The 20,000-nt window shown below is 38.5% G+C and overlaps 2 protein-coding genes across 5 annotated transcripts in view; one reads left to right on the top strand and one right to left on the bottom strand.

Moving 5' to 3' along the window:
* The window catches only part of LOC143295038 (glutamine synthetase-like), an 11,960-nt gene extending 4,656 nt beyond the window's left edge, over positions 1–7,304 (bottom strand). The window contains exon 1 of one of the 4 annotated variants that reach the window (XM_076606581.1): positions 7,206–7,304. The gene's annotated coding sequence lies outside the window, so the exon portion shown is untranslated. Of the gene's footprint in view, positions 1–951; positions 1,075–6,694; positions 6,842–7,205 lie in introns of those variants that run through there. The other 3 variants (XM_076606580.1, XM_076606579.1, XM_076606582.1) reach the window with 3 other exon arrangements.
* A 5,863-nt stretch (positions 7,305–13,167) lies between these two features.
* LOC143295039 (uncharacterized) overlaps positions 13,168–20,000 on the top strand; it is a 42,519-nt gene continuing 35,686 nt past the window's right edge. The window contains exons 1-5 of the mRNA XM_076606583.1: positions 13,168–13,306; positions 13,906–14,007; positions 14,651–14,754; positions 16,273–16,422; positions 18,974–19,105. Of these exons, the coding sequence (XP_076462698.1) occupies positions 13,237–13,306; positions 13,906–14,007; positions 14,651–14,754; positions 16,273–16,422; positions 18,974–19,105 (558 nt within the window). The 5' untranslated portion in view covers positions 13,168–13,236. The remainder of the gene's footprint in view (positions 13,307–13,905; positions 14,008–14,650; positions 14,755–16,272; positions 16,423–18,973; positions 19,106–20,000) is intronic.

Raw genomic sequence — 20,000 nt, forward strand, 5'->3', positions numbered from 1 at the left:
TGACGGCTGCCACTGGGCGCTCATTATTCGTTCCCTGTGTCATTTGATCAGATTTCATGCACGCACACAAACACACTCAGACAGACATGTAACATTTTACGTGTATGACTGTTTTGTTTACCCCACCATGTAGGCAGTCATACTCCGTTTTCAGGGGTGTGCATGCTGGATATGTTCTTGTTTCCATAACCCACCGAACGCTGAGATGGATTACAGGATCTTGAACGTGCGTATTTGATCTTCTGCGTGCGTATACACACGACCTGGGAGATCGGAAAAATCTCCACCCTTTACCCACCAGGCGCCGTCACAGAGATTCGAACCCGCGACCCTCAGACTGAAAGCCCAACGCTTTAACCATTCGGCTATTGTTCGTGCTTTGAAATTTGGTTGGATTAGAAAATTTCTACAAAACCATACATCGAAACCAGTCCTGTCACTGATGCACCCACATACAGAAAATTTAGACAAATAATTCAGACCAATTCACACAGTGCATAATCAGACAATCTCTTTTGGAAAGCACATTTCAGGCAAACAAATTGTTCTTTTGACAAAATTAAACCCACAAAGCCAGCGGAAGCGTCGGCAGAACCACTGTGTTCTTGATAATAAACTTAAAATATATAACATTTTATTTGACGTATACTGAATTGATTGATAAGTCAAATGTACCCACAAATTTTCTAAGTCAGACTCTCAGAAGGATTAAGAATATTCAGGACATGAAATCAAAATTGTTTCGATTAGCTTAATACACAAAATACTGACCGCAAATGTTCTGTCACACATAGGATTACAATCTGTTAACTAATGCTCTTTCTGCCATAACGAGAACACCACAGAAGAACATATTAAGCCGTTATCAAACATACAAAGCAAACATTTATCAAACATTCATTATCGTACCAATTGTCTGATCATTCTAAAGTAAGACAAGCATTTTCAAACCTTCTGCACACTCTTGCTTGCAATCACACGGTCGTTGACTTAACGTACCTGGCGCACTATCCGGCACATCAACATCAACTAAATTCGTGACAACAAGAGCAGGAAACGATATTTAGCGTGTAGGTGAGCAGCGGATTTTTTTTTTAAACAGAGAAATTCGTATGTGCCACCGCGAACCCAAACCGGGGATGCGATACCTCGCTTTGTTGCACTTGTTGCGATGCGATACACATTGTCACCGTGCACATATTGTCGCGGGTGACATTATGTGCAGACTAGACCCTCATTGCAAATATTGTTGCAGTTCTCCACATATTGTCGCCGGCAACTAGTTGCATTATGTAAAAAGAGGGTCACTGCAAAAAATCAACTGCACCGGCGATAATAATATGCAGGCGCCAATACGTTTGTGGCACATAATGTCGCCGGGCATCACCACTACCGTTGTGTGTTGTTGTTGTTGTTGTTGTTGTTAAGTGTGTGTGTGTGTGTGTGTGTGTGTGTGTGTGTGTGTGTGTGTGTGTGTGTGTGTGTGTGTTCATGTGCACACGCCGCGTGTGTGTACGTGTTTGTTTGTGTGAGTGCGTGCGCATGCGCGTATTTGGTGCATGTGTGTGTGAGAGAGTACGTGTATATTTATGTTGAAGGTGTGTGTGTGTGTGTGTGTGTGTGTGTGTGTGTGTGTGTGTGTGTGTTTACTTTTTACACGTACTGCATGAAAGCCGTGACCCCAGGTATCAAATGTATGATTAGGGGTATATATCACAACGTAAACTGAAGGATTAAGTGTGGCGCTCAACGATACACACAACAGATTCTATTTCTGTACCTGGCCACTGCATGAAGTTAAACTGACATGGAGATGTGTGCAGTCCGATATTATTTTCTTTCTTTCTTTCTTTCTTTTTTTTTCCAGCTTTTTTGTTATCTGCGACAGATGTGCTGATGGCCTTTCAACTGACGTGACGACGCTCTACAGAAATGGTGTTGCTGCTGACAGCCTTAGGCCAATTAAAAATGTGTGCATGGCGTTTTCAAACACGTCTCGGCTTCATAATTGAACACCAACGATATCATTACTTACTTATTCGACTGAACTGGCAAAATGTCAAACTTTCATCAAAGTACAAACGTGCTATCGAAAATCGTGAGAGTACTGACAACACACACACACACACACACACACACACACACACACACACACACACACACACACACACACGCATGCATGCATGAATGCACTAAAAAGAGCAATTCGTATATCACACAAGCAGCAAAAACAACGCCAAAACAACAACAACAACAAATCCCGAAACCAATGCATGTTGTAATGTGTATGAAAGATTTCTCTCAGCAAGTCAGCCAGAACATTTTTTCTTCTACTGATAGCACTGACCTTAATCGCCGATAGTGTTGCAGATCCTGGCAAGACTACACTACAAAATGAAACATCGCTATTCTGAGCCTCCCCCGCCACACTGCAAACTGAAGAATCGTGCCTACGACGCGTGTGTTAATTAATGCGATGCATGTGGTTGAAAGTTTCAAGAAATTTACATGCAGTGCGAGTATCCGTTCTCGCTGTGTCTCTCAGTCTGTCTATCATTCCGTCTGTTTTTTTGTTTTTTTTTCTGTCTGCTGTTTTTGAATTTGACAATACTCGCATAATTTGCGTCCGAACTTTTAAATATTTTGTAGACTTGTTGATAATACCCTAAGGGTACTGTGTGAAAATGTTCAATGAATTCGGTTTCTCTGTATGAGAAAATACTTGTCAAAAAGCGGTTCACTTTTTGGGGGGACACCCGATATAGGAGATAATCTGAGGCTTATTTATGATATAATCTATGACTTGAAGGAAAACAATCTACCAGGACTATTAGTTTCAATGGATTTTGAGAAGGCTTTTGATTCAGTTAGTTGGAAATATATGCATAAAGTTTTAAAACATTTGGGTTTTGGTGAGGATATTCGTATATGGGTAGAAGCGTTTTACACCAATACAAAATCATCAATAGCAGTTAATGGTAAAGTATCTATAAGTATACGGATTGAACGAGGCTGTAGACAGGGAGACCCACTCTTGCCCTATTTGTTTATTTTGTGCACAGAGATAATGGCTTGCAAAATTCGTCAAAATAAGAACATAAAAGGTATTAAGATATCAGAGGTAGGATGTAAGATTAGCCAGTTTGCTGATCATGCGTCTTATTTTTTAGAGGGTGATAAAAATCATGTGGAGAACTATTCAAAGAACTAGAAGATTTTGAAACAGTTTCAGAACTCAGATTAAATCATGAAAAAACATGCAATGTATGGCTGGGAAATAAGCGTAATTGTGACACAGTTTATTTATCAAATTTGAAAATGAATTGGAATCCACCACAGTTTAAAATCCTAGGGTTCTGGTTTACTAACGATTTGCGTAATATAACATATTTAAATATAACTGATAAGTTCAATGAAACAAAAAAACAAACAAACCAAAACACACACACACACACACACACACACACACACACACACACACACACACACACACACACACAAATCCAACAACAACAACAACAACAAAACAAACAAACAATTGTTTAACGTGTGGATAAAAAGACCAGTTACACCTCTAGGAAGAGTAGCTGTCCTTAAGTCGATAATCTTGTCAAAATTAATTTACTTATGGATTATGCTTCCAAGTCCACCAGATAACAGTATTCAAGAACTGCAAAAAATGTGTTTTAATTTTGTATGAGATAAAAAAAAAAAAGACAAAGTTAAAAGATCAGTGGCAGTGCACAGTGTACAAAGGTATAAGTATTTCACATATTCCATCATTCATGAAATCTTTAAAACTCACATGCTTGAAAAAATGCTACAATCTGTCGTATCGTCCAAAATGGAAAACTATATCATCAAAAGAATGTCCAGAAGTTGAAATGTTACAAGAATATGGCCCAGTAGTTCTTACAGTTGGAGGACGTATAATAAACCCCTTTTGGAAAGATGTGTTTCGTAGCTACTCAGAATTTTATGACAAAACTGATGTACATGTCAAGCAAGATATTTTGATGGAGCCTTTATTTTTTGATAACAAATTTAAGATAGATAGTAAAGTCTTGTATTTTGAAGATTGGGTCAAAAAAGATGTTTATTATGTGAAAGACATTCTGAAAAGGAATGGAATTTTTTTCAGTATTCACGAATTCCAAGATAAAATTGAAAATCGAGTCCCAGTGTTAGAATACTTTGGTTGTGTAAATTCAGTTAAAAGGTTTTTTTTTTTTTTTTTTTTTTAGAGTAAAGAACATAACATTTGAAAACAATGATCACAATGGAATCAGCTTTAATAAAGCATACACTGCAATGATAAAGGCCCCAATTAAGAGGCACGAAATGTTTCTACGAAATGATAATTGGAAAACCAGAACAACCAAATGCCTGTAAAAATTGGGACTTGATTTTTTAAAACAAGCTTTAATTTTTTTTTCAATACAAGAAAAATCCATGAGATAAGGTTGAAATGGTTTCAGATGAAAATTAATTATCATATTCTTTTGACAAATTTTATTTTGATGAAGATGGGAATACTCCCAGATAATATGTGTAATTTTTGTAAGGAAGAAAGACATACAGTTCTGCATTATCTATGGGAATGTAACCATGTACAACATTTTTTGACAGAGTTTGTGATATATTTAAAAGAAAAGTGTTTATATTGTGATAGACTTAACCTGAATGACACACTGGTGTTTTTTGGACATAACAAAATGAAAACTGATGAATGTTTCTCATATATTTCATTGATAGCTAAATTCTATGTATACAAATGTAGAATCAACAAAGTAAAACCAACACTACAAATGTTCAAGAAAGACTTCAAACAGGCATATGAAGTAGACAAGTATGCCTTTAACATAACTATGGAATATAACAAGTTTGTGGAAAAATGGGCACTTTATAAATGTTTAATACAAGGATTAAGCTATACTATGCTGCCTTGGAATTATATCATTGAACATGTATAATCATTGTTTTGCTGTTGTGGACTTGTCAGTACTTAGAACTTAATTATGTGCTTACCCTTTACTTTCTAATGCACAAAATATATAAATTCTGTATCTGTAAACCTTTGTCTGAATAAAAAAAAATGTTGGAAATACGAAAAAAAAGAAAAAAAAAAAAAGGTGCATGCGGCCTTCAAATGTACCGCGAGCTGAATGGAATATAAATGACTAATTATCATTATCAATCTGCCACGGAATCGCAGTGACCTTCCTTGCTGGATCAGTCGACACGCTACACGTCCACAACCTCACGCCCACTGATCTAGAAATATTATTTTTATAATTGAACTGAACACCAACGATATCATTACTTACATATTCGAACTGGCAAAATGTCAAACTTAATTTCATCAAAGTACTGGGAGTACTCAGTTTCAGTTTCAGTAGCTCAAGGAGGCGCCACTGCATTCGGACAAATCCATATACGCTACACCACATCTGCCAAGCAGATGCCTGACCAGCAGCGTAACCCAACGCGCTTAGTCAGGCCTTGAGGGGAAAGGTGAATAAATAATAGATAAGCTTACACAAATAAATAAATAAATAAATAAATAATAATTATAATGTAAAAAAAAGAAAAGAAAAAAAGGTAGTAGTAATAATAATGATAATTAAAAAAAAATAATAACAATAAATAAATAAATAAATAGATAAGATAACAATGATGATAAATAAGCAAATAGATGTAAAACATGAAGACACACATTCACATGTACAGCCACACATGCATAACAGATATGCACCAAACATGCAGTTTCACAGATATGAAAGCCCAGTTAAATACATATAAACGTACATGAGTTCCAACACACACACACACACACACACACACACACACACCACACACATTACCCTGCACCTCCTCTACCCCCCTCCTCCACACACTCATTTCTAGTCTACGTATCGCAGCTTCCACGGCACACACACACACACACACACACACACACACACACACACACACAGATGAACACTTACTTGTACAAGCACACACACATATGCCCATATCTCCCACCCCCAACCCCACACACATATATACAAAGATATATATATATATATATATATATATATATATATATATATATATATATATATATATATATACGTTCCAATATCCTGTTGCTCCCACAGTGTAGGCATGCATACACTCACATACCTCATCCTCTACCCCACCTCCACCCGCACCATCCACCTCCCCCTCACACACACACACACACACACACACACACACACACACACGCACGTGCACAGAACTCTACTGACACTTGTGTACACTTACACTCTCGCGCATGTACAAACACACTCAAAAATACAGACCCACACATGCACACACACACACACACACACACACAGTGTTCGACTCTTAATCCTGTTTCACTGTGCACTAAATTGAATTGGGAGTACTCAGTGACAACACACACACACACACACACACACACAGAGTGTTCGACTCAGTCCTGTTTCACTGTGCACTAAATTGAATACAGGTTATGTCATACTTAACATCCTAAATAGCTGAATTTAGCCGGATTCTAAAGTGGGACGAAAAGAATGTCGATCCCACTTTACCTGAGTTAAATTAATCAACTCTTAACCTGGGTTTCTACAAATGAAACACACACACACGCGTACGTCACTGTACGTGCGCATAGCCTCTCGATCACTTCCCACTCCCGTGAACTCACCTTGCTGCTTCCATCTATTTCGCACTGCGCACACACACACTGTTTTTTTGTTGTGCAGCAGCAAGGAGTATCGTGCTCGGCTGAAGAAGAGCCGGCCTAAGAATGTGTACTTAACCCTTTCACCGCCAGTCAATTTAGAGTACAAAATTCCCTTGTGGTATAAACACAGAAAAGACAGTGGCTAAGAGTATTTGGGATTCCCCCTGCGATGTAAAGAAAATATTATGGCTTATCCTACCACCAAAACATGAAGAGCAGTAGGTTCACGGATAACAGACCAGTATCAGTATCAGTATCAGTAGCTCAAGGAGGCGTCACTGCGTTCGGTCAAATCCATATACGCTACACCACATCTGCCAAGCAGATGTCTGACCAGCAGCGTAACCCATGCAGCGCGCTTAGTCAGCCTTGAGAAATAAAAAAAAATAAAACATAAAATAAAAAATAAAATAAAATAAATAACATAAAAATTATTAAAAAAAAAAAAAAAAAAAGATTAAAAAAAGGTTACCTTTCACTGAGTGACATGGGTCCTCTACCACGCCTGTGCATAAATGCGAGCTTGGCGGTGAAGGTGTTCATTTGCATAATATGTGCACACCGGCTTTAACATGTACTGAGTTTCTTCAGGTATGTGAAGCCAACAAAGACTCAGTCCGTGGGAGAGGGGATCGCTTTTCGGGTACGGATATGGGATACGTCCAGACACCATTGCCCGCCCTCATGCACGGAGAGGTGCAAACACGCACATGATCACAACAGATCGAAACAATAAAATTATGTAAGAGAGAGAGAGAGAGAGAGAGAGAGAGAGAGAGAGAGAGAGATCGAGAGACAGACAGACAGACAGGCGATGCATGGCTTTTTAAATTCTCAGTGGTAGACAGGACTCAGTGATGTATTTATGTGCACTTGTGTGTGTGTGTGTGTGTGTGTGTTGTGTGTGTGTGTGTGTGTGTGTGTGTGTGTGACAACAGTGTGTGTGCATACCAGTGTGTGTGTGTGTGTGTGTGTGTGTGTGTGTGCGTACCAGTGTGTGTGTGTGTGTGTGTGTGTGTGTGTGTGTGTGTGTGTGTGTGTGTTTACTTTTTACACGTACTGCATGAAAGCCGTGACCCCAGGTATCAAATGTATAGTAGGGGTATATATCACAACGTAAACTGAAGGATTAAGTGTGGCGCTCAACGATACACACAACAGATTTTATTTCTGTACCTGGCCACTGCATGAAGTTAAACTGACATGGAGATGTGTGCAGTCCGATATTATTTTCTTTCTTCTTTTTTTTCAAAAACGAACTGGCTTTAGAAGTAACTGTGACTGACAAACAAGTATTATACTTATGGAAGACATGGTGTCAAAAATTTCTTTTGATGCTTTAATTATTTGAACTATCATGTTTATCCTTCTTCACTGAGTTAATTTGGCTGATAATAATAATTATTATTTTGTTGTCTGAAACTGCCACTCCGTCATGTTTTTTTTTTTTTTTTTTTTTTGCTGCCTCATCATCTGCGCCATTTCAGTGGCATTACTCCCACGCCGCTCATATAGATTCCCCCATACACGGCCACACCCGGGTTCGTCCGTCGTAGTTCCAGCGTCGGCAGTCCACATGGAACCATCGATGTTAGGTCGCCAGGAGGCCACACACCAGAGGAGACCCTGCACTGCTGCTGAGTCACTTCGGTGGTGTTCAGTGGTGCCTGTTCTGTTTTAACGTACTTAGGACACCACCTACTAAGCCCCCTACTAACGACAATAATGGCTTAGTCGCGGAGCCAGACTGAGTGAGCGTCTCTACCAGAGTGGAGACCGCCACCACATCCCTCAAACAACAGGCCCCCATGAATCTGCCGACACTGACGACATTGACAGGGCTCACCCCAAGCACGGAAGTGGAGGGGTATTGAAACTGAGGTCACCATGAGAGCAGGGCATGAAAGGTCACAGACTTTGAGACTATTTTGTTTATATTGATGACGATGAAGGAGGAGGAGGAGGACGATGATGATGACGATGTTGCTATGGAGGTCCATTTTGGTTTGGGACTGCGTGACAAGGCTGCACTCTACGCTTCCTGTCATAATAATATCCCGGCGTTAACCAGGCCTGAGAGATACAGACACTTGCAGTGTTGGTCCGGTAATTAGAGCAACACACCCAAAGACGCATCCTTGAAGTGGATGACACTCGACTGTGTGGTCCCAGTCTCCCCATTTAAGCCCACAGCACACTTAACTCTGGGTAGGAGCCGGCCACGGGCCGAAAAACCCACCTCCGCTGGGATTCGAACCCGCGTCCTCCCAGCCATCAGTCCGCGACGCTAACCACTTCGCCACGGCGGCTGGTACTCCGTCATGGTTTGCAAACACTGAGCTGAATACATAATTGTGAAACAAAATGCTGCATCAACACTTCGTTTGTCTCCCCCCATTTCTTTTTTCTTTTCTTTTTCTTTTCTTTTTTCTTTATAGTACGGTATATTTCAAGCCAAAGTCGACATAACCTGACCTCCACAGCACCCAAAAGGTCGTTTGTTCAAGTTTCTCAACACTGACTGTGCGGCATAGCAAATGTGATAAGAGTAAACTTGGCAAGGAGCTGTGATTCTTTAGGAGATATTTATAGAATTAGCACATCTTTGCTCACAGCGCCAACTTGTAACAAGGTACACTTGGTGGTAAAGGGCTGTGGTTTAGGGATGGATTGAATTTGGATAAAAGAATTGAAACATTAAAGGGGATAATTTTGGATCAATCTTGTGATGGATCTCTATCCTGTCGGCGACGCCACTTTTGTAGCCGTGTTACGGAGTGGTTATTCAAGGGTACGGTACGGCACAAAAGACTTAACTAAATATTGATTGATTTACTGTATTAAAGGATAAACAAGAATTCCCGCACACAGGCCAGGAACATATAGAGGCCAGTCACAAATGGGTTGTTCTATTGTAGTTATGAGAACATAAGAAAAGAAGATAAAAACTAAAGGAGAAGAACAGAAGATATAAAAAGAGAAGACTAAGAAGAAAAGACAACTAGGAGAAGAAGACAGTGCCTGGAATGACACAAATAAATGTCATTAGCACAACATGTCGGCACAAGTGAATAATAAAGCACATATATACATATTACACGGAAAGATTACCACTTGGTATTGCATATGTGTGAAGACCAAACACTGACATCAAATGACATTTCTAATACATTTAAATAGTACAGGTAAAGTGATTGAAGCTATGCTGATTTAGTGAAAGTACACTGACAGTATAGATTAGGTAAAGCTTATACTGTGTCAAAGTGACTCAAATGAATCAGTTTATCATGTAGCACTATACTGGAGTAAGCAGTATAGGAGAGTGCATGATAACTAAATTGCAATTAACAGACTGATACATATCAGGTGGTTTTAACCAGTAACTGATAAAAACCCAACACTATCTTGTAATCATGACAGAATACTACACACATCTTAGAATACGGAGAATCAGTGAAACACTACTTCATCAGTGACAGCAAATGAGAAAGAACACCTCATATGCACTCACTAGAATATTCTCCAACAACCTATTTGTGTCCAGAGACGTCACTGACTGTGACGTGAAGAAGAATCAAATGGAACACTGCTCCAAGCATATGAGGACATGGCGATTTTCTAAATCAATCATAGCTGAGCTGTGACTAACATGTCAAAGAAATAAATGAACAAAGCAATAACTGAACATACTCATATGAACACAAGTACTGTGTCGAACAATACAATTTACAAATCAACACATTCTACACACTAGTACTTACAGCAATACCTAGCAAGATGTCAGCTGTTGTGAGAACACACATGACACACACTGCTCGCGATGCAGCGAGAGAGAGAGAGAGAGAGAGCAGCTCTGGTCAGATGACTGACCAGGTATGAAATGACCACTCATCACTCACTGTGCCAATTTATGCAGGTTAAGCAGACTGCAAAGACAGTCACGTGTGCTGCGAGCAGATCGGCCCTAATCTGGCCAAATCTGATGACAACTGTGTTTCTAACAAGGTGTTCAGTGACAGATTTCTAAATGATCCCTGAACCGATTTACGTCGGATAAATTGAAAAAAAAAAAAAAAAAGAAAAAAAAAGAGCTTAACGCCTACTTTCTAATGAGTATAAAATGAAGTGTTAACTATTTACGATGAATTTAAAATCTTAGTTTAAGTCACCTGAACAGGGTCAGTTTTAATGAGCTCATCACTGAAAATTACAAACTGTGTCAAATCAGTTTAACTTTGTCACATTTTCAACTTGTTCATTACAAACATTAGTCTGGTAATTTGCACAAAAATATCATTTTCTGGACAAATGGATATCTGCACACACAAAATCATACTAGAACAACCACAATATAAAAAAAACTGAAAAAGAAATAGATGCATTGTGACTTCTGCAAGTGATAATATGGATGTGAGGCCACGCCCCCTCAGTCTCCACCCCCCTCCTCTTCACCCCTCTCACACCGTCACTTCATCAGACCGCGTTGGCTGAGTGCCAAGAAAATAGCTCATACGGTGCCCTGCTAAAAATTCGTCTGCTAGAGTTGAACAGCCTGCATCACTCACTGATAGTTGTATCTTGGCCACTCTCTTGATTGCTCCCTTTATTTTCTATCAAATCGTCCTATAAATGTTCACCACTGTCTTCTCCTTCGAATTTATGCTCCAATTCTTTCTGAGCATTAGCTAAAGAAAGTAATCTTGGTTGATTTAGTTCGCCACGAGCGCATGTCTTGAGCACGGAGTCAGTCCGACATTTTGTTGAGCGAGCGAGGAGAGGAGCCAGGCAAAGACTGCGGCCAGTAACCCAACCAAAACGTTCAAATAAAGGACTGCCTTATGACGCAGATGGTGTTTCTAGCTATGAATAGAATCCAGAAAGATTCCCCAAGCTAAAGCTACCAGCATTTTTGTCAACGAACTGAATGCAAAGCAGGGAAAAGTCAGAATATTTCGATGACGAGTTATCTCGTCATGCAGGCAGCGAAGCATACATGCTTGTCATGACGAGTTATCTCGTCATGCAGGCAGCCTAGGGGTTAACGTAGGCAAACATAAGTGAAATAGACTTATAGATAGAATTGCGACAATTCTGCCAGTATATAATACTTGTAGTTTACTGATCCGACAAAAGAGATATTGATTAAATACCACAGATAAGAAACACAGATTCCAGCTCAGCCAATAGCGTACCGTGACGCGACACTGGTCGAGGCCTGAGTAGGTTGTCTGGCGAAGAGGACAAAATGATGTAAGCGGAGTGACGTCACACATTCTGCGCGTGGGTTAGTTGCGAAAACTGTCGTCTGCTAATACAGCTTGTGCGTGAGGCAAGCTAATACAGCTTGTGCGTGAGGTAAGTATTGGAGCAAGCATAGCCCTTGGTCACACAAATAATGATTAAAAGTGTTATCTGCAAGGATAAGACGAGGAAGAAAGAAAGAAAGACAATGCAGACAGTGGTGAAGGGTATTCAGATCAATCTGCAAGTCTGAAACTCGCAACACACTATTGTCGTCGGTTTCCATCTCATCTTCTTAACAGGTACAGGTACAGAATTTGGGACTTTTTTTTTTTTTTTTTAAGCCTTTTTGGCTTTTCAACACCCCTTCTTAATATAGAAATAGTTTAGGGTTGCGTACATGCGTATGAATTTTTTAAAATGTTCATTCATCAAAATCGAAACTGGTCAATAGTTTTTGCTGTTTTTGTTGAATTATTCAGTGCATTCCATCCTTTAACTGTTCCAAAGCTAAAAGAAAACTTACGAATATTTGTTCTGCAAAATAATATTTTGTGAAAAGGTTAGTATTTGAACTTCTGGTAACATGGAGTTTGTTAGTAGAAAAGAAGGTGCAGGGGTCAGTGTCAACCATTTTATTAATTATCTTGAATACTTGTATCATGTCTCCTCTATATCTTCTGTATTTTTGTGAATGCAAGTTTAGTTGTCTCAAACGGTTTTGGTAGTCCAAATCTCTTAACTCTGGTACTCATTTTAGTTGCTCTCCTTTGCACCTGTTCAACTGCTTTAGACTGTCTTATTAGTCTGGGATACCAAATTATATTACCATATTCCAAAATTGGTTGAACAATTGTTTTACAGAGGTTGACAAAAATGTCCTTATCCATAAATGTAAACGTTCTCTTAATAATACCCAATACTTTATTTGCTTTATTTATCACAGCCTGAATGTGGCCATCAAAAGAAAAAAATTCATCAAATATTACTCCCAGTCTGAAATCATGAAAAAAGTATAGAGGGGAAAAAAAGCTTAAAAAGCTCTGTGTGTGTGTGTGTGTGTGTGTGTGTGTGTGTGTGTTGGATGTTGTTGATTCACAATGCTTCACTCCCTTGACGACTCTTTCAGTTTTGGAGGCTTCGTAAACAAGGACGCTTTCAGCATGGCGGTTGTTTGAGAAGAAGACCTGGACTGCCCATTAATGTGTTTGAAGTAAACTTGTCTCGAAAATTCTTTAAAAAAAATTGTTTGTGTCGGAGTGATGTTCAGCATGTACTTATTGTTCATCAGCACTCTAGGATATGCTTTGATTGTTCAGCCCTCTTATTACGGTAAGTAGATAAGTTTAACTCGTTAAGTTCTAAATCAAATGTTAAATTCGCTGTTGGTACGAGTACTAATTATCAAAAATGAATAAATAAATAAATGTATAAATCGTCTCACAGCCCAGGAAAAAAGGTTTGAAAATGACTTTCCTTAACAAATTCTATAACATCTTATAATATTAATGTGACGATAACACTTTAGCGGATGCAACAGCGGTCGATGATTTACGAAATGTGTGTGTGTGTGTGTGTGTGTGTGTGCCCTGCATGGACATTGACAAAGTGTGTGCTCATAAGCACATTGAAGAAAGCGAGAGGACATATTGCCCAGTGAATGTTAACGTATTTTACAATTTGTGCTTTTAAAAAAAAATTTTATTATAGACAATATCTTTCTTGAAAAAAATGTAAAACAGAAAAAAAAAAAAAAAAAAAATCAAGCAAGCAACAACAAACAAAGAAAAAAACCATGTTGGTCATAGAGTTTTAGTCTTATACAGCATACACACTCTATACGTCATGGCTATTCTCCTCTTTTTCTTATTCTTGTTATCATCATCATGATCATCATTTTAGCCTTTTTAAACATTTCTTTTTTGTCACAGCATCATCCCACATCATCCATGTCACCAATGCAAACATCAGCACTCTTCATCAACTCCTGGAGGATTCACACCAGGATCCTCTATGTGTTGTCCACAGAACAGGTGAGCTGTCTTTTTTTTTTTTTTTTAATGATGGACACCACTGATTGCCATGCAGCTTGATCACTATCTGTAAAGCATTATCCGTAAATTTAACAAACCAAAAAAACAGCTTCCAGGTATTCATTATCTGGAAAATAAATCTACAACTTAAGACAGAGCATACACACTTGTGCATACACACACACACACACACACACACACACACACACACACACACACACACACACATGCACACACACACACACACACACACACACACACACACACACACACACACACATGCACACACACACACACACACACACACACACACACACACACACACACACACACACACACACACACACACACACACACACACACACACACACACACACACACACATACGCAATCAACCCCAAATGGAAACAAACTGAAGAACAACAGCAGTATTGATTGATTGCACATGGTGAAAAAATGGCATGAACATATTCAGACTAGTGATAGATTTAACATAGTACAGAACCTTTGTAACACACATTACTCTTTCTGCAGTAACAAAACAGTGCAGTATCAACAATAAAAACATATATGGAACCAATTCAGTCCTGGACATTGACACATTTGGTGTATGGCTGATCCCTTTTTTGATGGACACATGCAGGGTCAGAACTGGAAAGAAGAATAAAGAAATTGTTTCTGGCCACTGATGGAGCCAGTGGCATTCAGCTGTCTTCGTGGGTACTGGCTGCCGTTGACACCACTCAGGTAATATCACTGTCATGCTCTGTGTGTCATCACAGACTTCTAGAAACAGAGGGACAGAGAACTGAATTGAATTGAATAAGTTTTATTTTCTGAGGGTAATAGAGTAAACTAGACAATGGGTTTTTTGGGTTTTTTTTTCACCCAGTCTTTGAATGCGGAACAATGAAAGAAAACAAAGAGGAAATTGAATCATTACATCACCACAGCATGCACATTATAATCACAGTTAGGTAAATGGTAATTTGGCATTTACAACACAACGCAGGTAGAGGAGAAGAGGAGAAACTTTAAGGTGGGATGGAGCAAGAGAGAGTGAGAAAGAGAGAGAGAGATGGGGTGTAGGTTAAAAAAAAAGAGAAGTGTTTCACCTATCACATTCCTTCAGTTAGGTCACCCTGACTTTACAGCTTAACAAAGATAGATATATATATATATATATATATATATATATATATATATATATATATATATATATATATATATATATATTACCGGTATTTTGATAGATAGATAGATGAATAGATGGATATAGACACACGCACCACACAATGATGAAACCAGATTCCGTGAAACTGGATCAGTTTTCCACTCTGTGAATATTTCTTTGAAGGTGATTAAGCATTTGCATGTATTAGCATAATGGTTAAGTAGTAATATAGCTATTATGCTATCATAGAAGTGTAATATGTAGTTCCAAAATTGCCCGCTGAGTCAACAGGGTGCATTCTGACTCCTTAAGTTTAAAGCCCTCCCTTCTTTTCATTCAAAATTTTTTTTTATAGTCATTGCTTTCCTGCCACAATTGGCAGATGTTCTAAATTAAAGTGAATACACAACAGTCGCAAATCTTCTAACCCAACATATATATCAAAATATGTATGTATATATGTATGTATGTATGTATGTATCTATCTATCTATCTATATGTATGTAATATGTAATCAGCTGAGTTTGGTAACAAAATGCATCATGTTTTCTTTTGCTATCCCAATTTTTTTCATGAAGACAGATATATTTACTTTACATTGTCTTTTCTTTTCTCACCCTGCCTTTCCTACCCCCACATCCCAGCCCTGCCAGTGACGAGTACTATAGCCAAGTTATCATAGCATTGGACATTCTGTCTTGTGGGTCCTGAGTTTGAATCCTGGTCAGGGCCTGCTTCTGTGTGTGTGTGTGTGTGTGTGTGTGTGTGTGTTTGTCTCTGTCTGTCTTTCTCTCTCCCTCTTCCCCCCTCTCCTCAATCCTTAATCTTCATTGGGGTTTGCTTTTAATGTTTTATACTTTTTTGAAAGATGAGCGACTTTTCAATCTGTTTATGTTAATTGTATCCCTTTTTCTCTCTCTCTCTCTTTTTTCTTTTTCCTTTCTCTTCTTTGCTTCTCATGGTGCGAGGGCAGCATGCAAAAAAAAAAAAAAAAAAAAAAAAAAAAAAGTCCATAAGCGTATGTTTAACACATGTTGATAAAGATTTTTTTATCATGCCTTGCCTTGCCTTGTCTTGTCCTGTCCTGTCAGGTTGGAAGGTTACCTCGATACCTGTTGACGGAGTCCGACACCCCACGATCCTCATTTCTGCGCTGCTTCCTGGGGCCCATGTTGTCACATGACTTTGAGCCCCATGGTCCCCCCACCGCAAAACAGCTGCAGCGGTGGCTGCGACAACTAGTGAGCTGCTTTCTGTTTTCCTTCTCTTTTTGACTCACTTGTGTAAACAAAGTGAGTCTGTGTTTTAACCCGGTGTTCGGTTGTCTGTGTGTGTGTGTGTGTGTGTGTGTGTGTGCCTGTGTGTCTGTGGTAAACTTTAACACTGACATTTTCTCTGCAAATACTTTGTCAGTTGACACCAAATTAGGCATAAAAATAGGAAAAATTCAGTTCTTTCCAGTCATCTTGTTTAAAACAATATTGCACCTCTGGGATGGGCACAAAAAATTAATAAATGAAGCCTAATTATATGCAAACTGCATTTACTGTTATATTTATATTTTTTGTATTCTCTAAACTTGGCACTTTGATCTGATATTCTGACCCAACAACAAGAGCAGTCATTATTATCATTTTTTGTTCAGACAGGAACTTCAGTTGCTAAGCATGGAAGTTTTATTTATTTTGCAAACGTTTTGGTGTAGATAGTAAAAAAGGGAAATTACTCTGTAATTAATGCCAGGGGAGTTAATTTGCTTGAAACTGATCTTTCTCATCTTAAACATTACATTTTGAAATTATGCTCAATGTATAAAAAGCTTGGATTTTTTTTAAGTGTATCACAAGTGAGTCTTGAAGGCCTTGCCTCTCTTGTTTCTTCTTCTTTTACTGCCTTTCTTTTGTGTGGGCAACACCAACCCTATTGCACACCAAGCTCCATAGCGGCACTAGACCTGACCTGGAGAGGGTGATGTTATTCATCATCAGGGGGACTGGACAGACACTGTGAAGAGGTGAACAAGAAGAAGAAGAAGAAGTTTTTCGTTTATTCAGTGTGTCTATGTGTGTTGTTTGCTTCGTGCATGTGTGTGTGTGTGTGTGTGTGTGTGTGTGTGTTGCTTTCTCTCGGTGTCTTTCCTTCATACAGCAGTTTCTACATATTTAATGTTATTTTGCATGGATTGTATATATGCATATGTAATGCTGCACAATCACAGGACAGTTTGACCCATCATACATTCTGACATTGATGGTTGAGAAATGTTATCTCCATGCAAACCTTGAACTTATGTGTCAAAAACCATGTATAGTGGATGAAGTTTTTTTTCTGTGTTATTCAATTGATATACTTAAAAAAAAAAGTATTGAACGGCTGTTATGATTTTAGCTAACAGCAGAAATATTGAAGTTTCATCATAAAAGTTTTATCAGCATATTTATTTATTTTATGAATATTTTATATGGAAGAGCAGACATAATGATCCACTTCTTTCCAGTACATCTGTAATGATTATGATCCATAATGTGGAACAAATGGAAAGGTTGGAAACATGAAAATTTATAGGATTATTGTGACATAATTATTTGAAATACAGAATGCAAATATACTGACTGCAGCTCTGAGTACATACGCAAACGAAAACCATTGTCTGGTTTTGCAAGAGTTTTGACCAAAACACAGAAAATGTATCATTGACAAAGGTAAACAGTGAATAACTTGCAAACATGCATTGATACGAATGGCAGTATTATTAACCATATGTCATAATAAGTCAAGGTCCTGGTGTCTTCATTTTCAAAAAGAAAGGGGAGGAAGTATATATATATATATATAAAAGAAAGAAGAAAATCCTGGTTCAATCTTAGAAGACTGACTTGAGCTTTATAGGGGTGGGATGGGAATGCAGGGTCTGCTTCAGCTCTCCTCTACAAGCCAGCTTTTCTCTCTCTCTCTCTGTCTCTCTCTGTCTGTCTGTCTGTCTGTCTGTCTGTCTCTCTCTCTCTCACATGCTTGGTTTGCTACCAATAAATGGATCATCTTTTTAGGAGAACATTCAAATGTAATTCAAATTACGCATGTAAACGTTGTAATGTGGTCGAAGATGAAAACCATTTCATAAACAATTGTGTCCTTTACAATAACCTGCGGCAAAAACATCTGAACTCTAAAGGTCAATCATATGTTCACTTGCTGAAGAATGGTTCTGTTTACAGTATTCGTAAACTCTGCATTTATATATTTAATGCCCTGAAGATACGACAGGAATTATGTGACAACAATGATGAAAGTTAAAATTAATTCACTATTCGCAAGAAGCACGTTCGTTCTACAGGTTTAAGTTAGTACGTATTTTACATTTCGTTGTCGCTGCGTGATGACCATATTGTGTACTTTTGACCTCTTTCTAGGGGCCAGAGGCCTGGAGATTAAAGTTTTTGTTCTTGTTCTTGTTCTCTCGCATCCTGTCCACCAGTTGAAAAATTAAAAAGCCATTGTCTGTCTGTCTGTCTGTCTCTCTCTCTCATACAGTCAGTATTGTAACTAAAGTATCATAACACAGAAGTGAAAGGGTTATGAGTGGGCATTCCTCTCTGTCTCTATGTCTTTCAATAATACAACAGTTTTCTCTGTTTGTCTTTCACTGATACAGCAGCTTTCTCTGTGTGTCGTTCGTTAACACAACAGCTTTTTCTCAGTGTCTTTCATTGATACAACAGCTCTCTCTCTCTCAGCAGCTATTACATATAATATAGAATGTTATTTGGCATGATTGTATATTTCTTCCGTCAGGTGGTACAGTACGATCAGCTGGCGAACGGCAGTGTGGACATGATCGAGGCCTCTGTCAGTCGTCACAGCTTCACGCTGCTGGTTTTCCCTACTGCACAGGAGCATGAGCAGCTTGAAAGGGTGGCATTTCAGGTCAGTTTCACTTTCTGTTTTTTCAAGGAGGCGTCACTGCGTTTGTGCAAATCCATATACGCTACATCACATCTGCTAGGTCAGGCCTTGAATGAAAGCATATGTATTTGCGTACCTATCAAAGTGGATTACTTTTCTGCATAATTTTGCCAGAGGACAACACTCTCGTTGCCATGGGTTCTTTTTCAGTGCGCCGAGTGCATGGTGCACACGGGACCCCTCGGTTTATCATCTCATCCGAAAGACTCAGTTTGATTTTCCAGTCAAACTTGGGAGTAAGGGTGAGAGCGGGGGTGCAAACCCAGACCCTCACGGACCTCGCTGTATTGGTAGATAAGCGTCTTAACCAACCTGCCACCTTCCTCCCGAAATGTGGATATGTAATTATAATATTCAGGTCAGTCAACTGGTACTTTTTTTAGAGTTTTTTTTTTTTTTTTTTTTTTTTTTTTTTGCTGTTTGGTGTTGTAATTCTTGTAAGCTGGTACATTTATTCTAAGGTGAGCAAGCTTATACATTATCATTATATTTGGTTCATGATTTTTTGTTTTTTTCTTTGTGTGTGTGTGTGTGTGTGTGTATATTGAAGGCGATTGAGCTTATACTTTTTTGGTTTGCTTTTGTTGTTGGATTTCTTTTGTACATTTCTTTTTTGAAAGTAAGTGAGCTGATACTTTTTTCCTTTCTTTTGCGCTTATATATATATATATATATATATATATATATATATATATATATATATATATATATATATATATATACAGAGAGAGAGAGAGAGAGAGAGATTGTTTTTTGTGTGTTTTTTCCTCCCATGAAATTCTGTTAAGCCTGGGATGCAGATTAGATGATTAAGAATATAAAGCTGACTTGATTAATTGATACTGATCTTGAAGAA

Source organism: Babylonia areolata, chromosome 20, assembly GCF_041734735.1.
Source record: "Babylonia areolata isolate BAREFJ2019XMU chromosome 20, ASM4173473v1, whole genome shotgun sequence".
Taxonomy (NCBI): domain Eukaryota; kingdom Metazoa; phylum Mollusca; class Gastropoda; order Neogastropoda; family Buccinidae; genus Babylonia; species Babylonia areolata.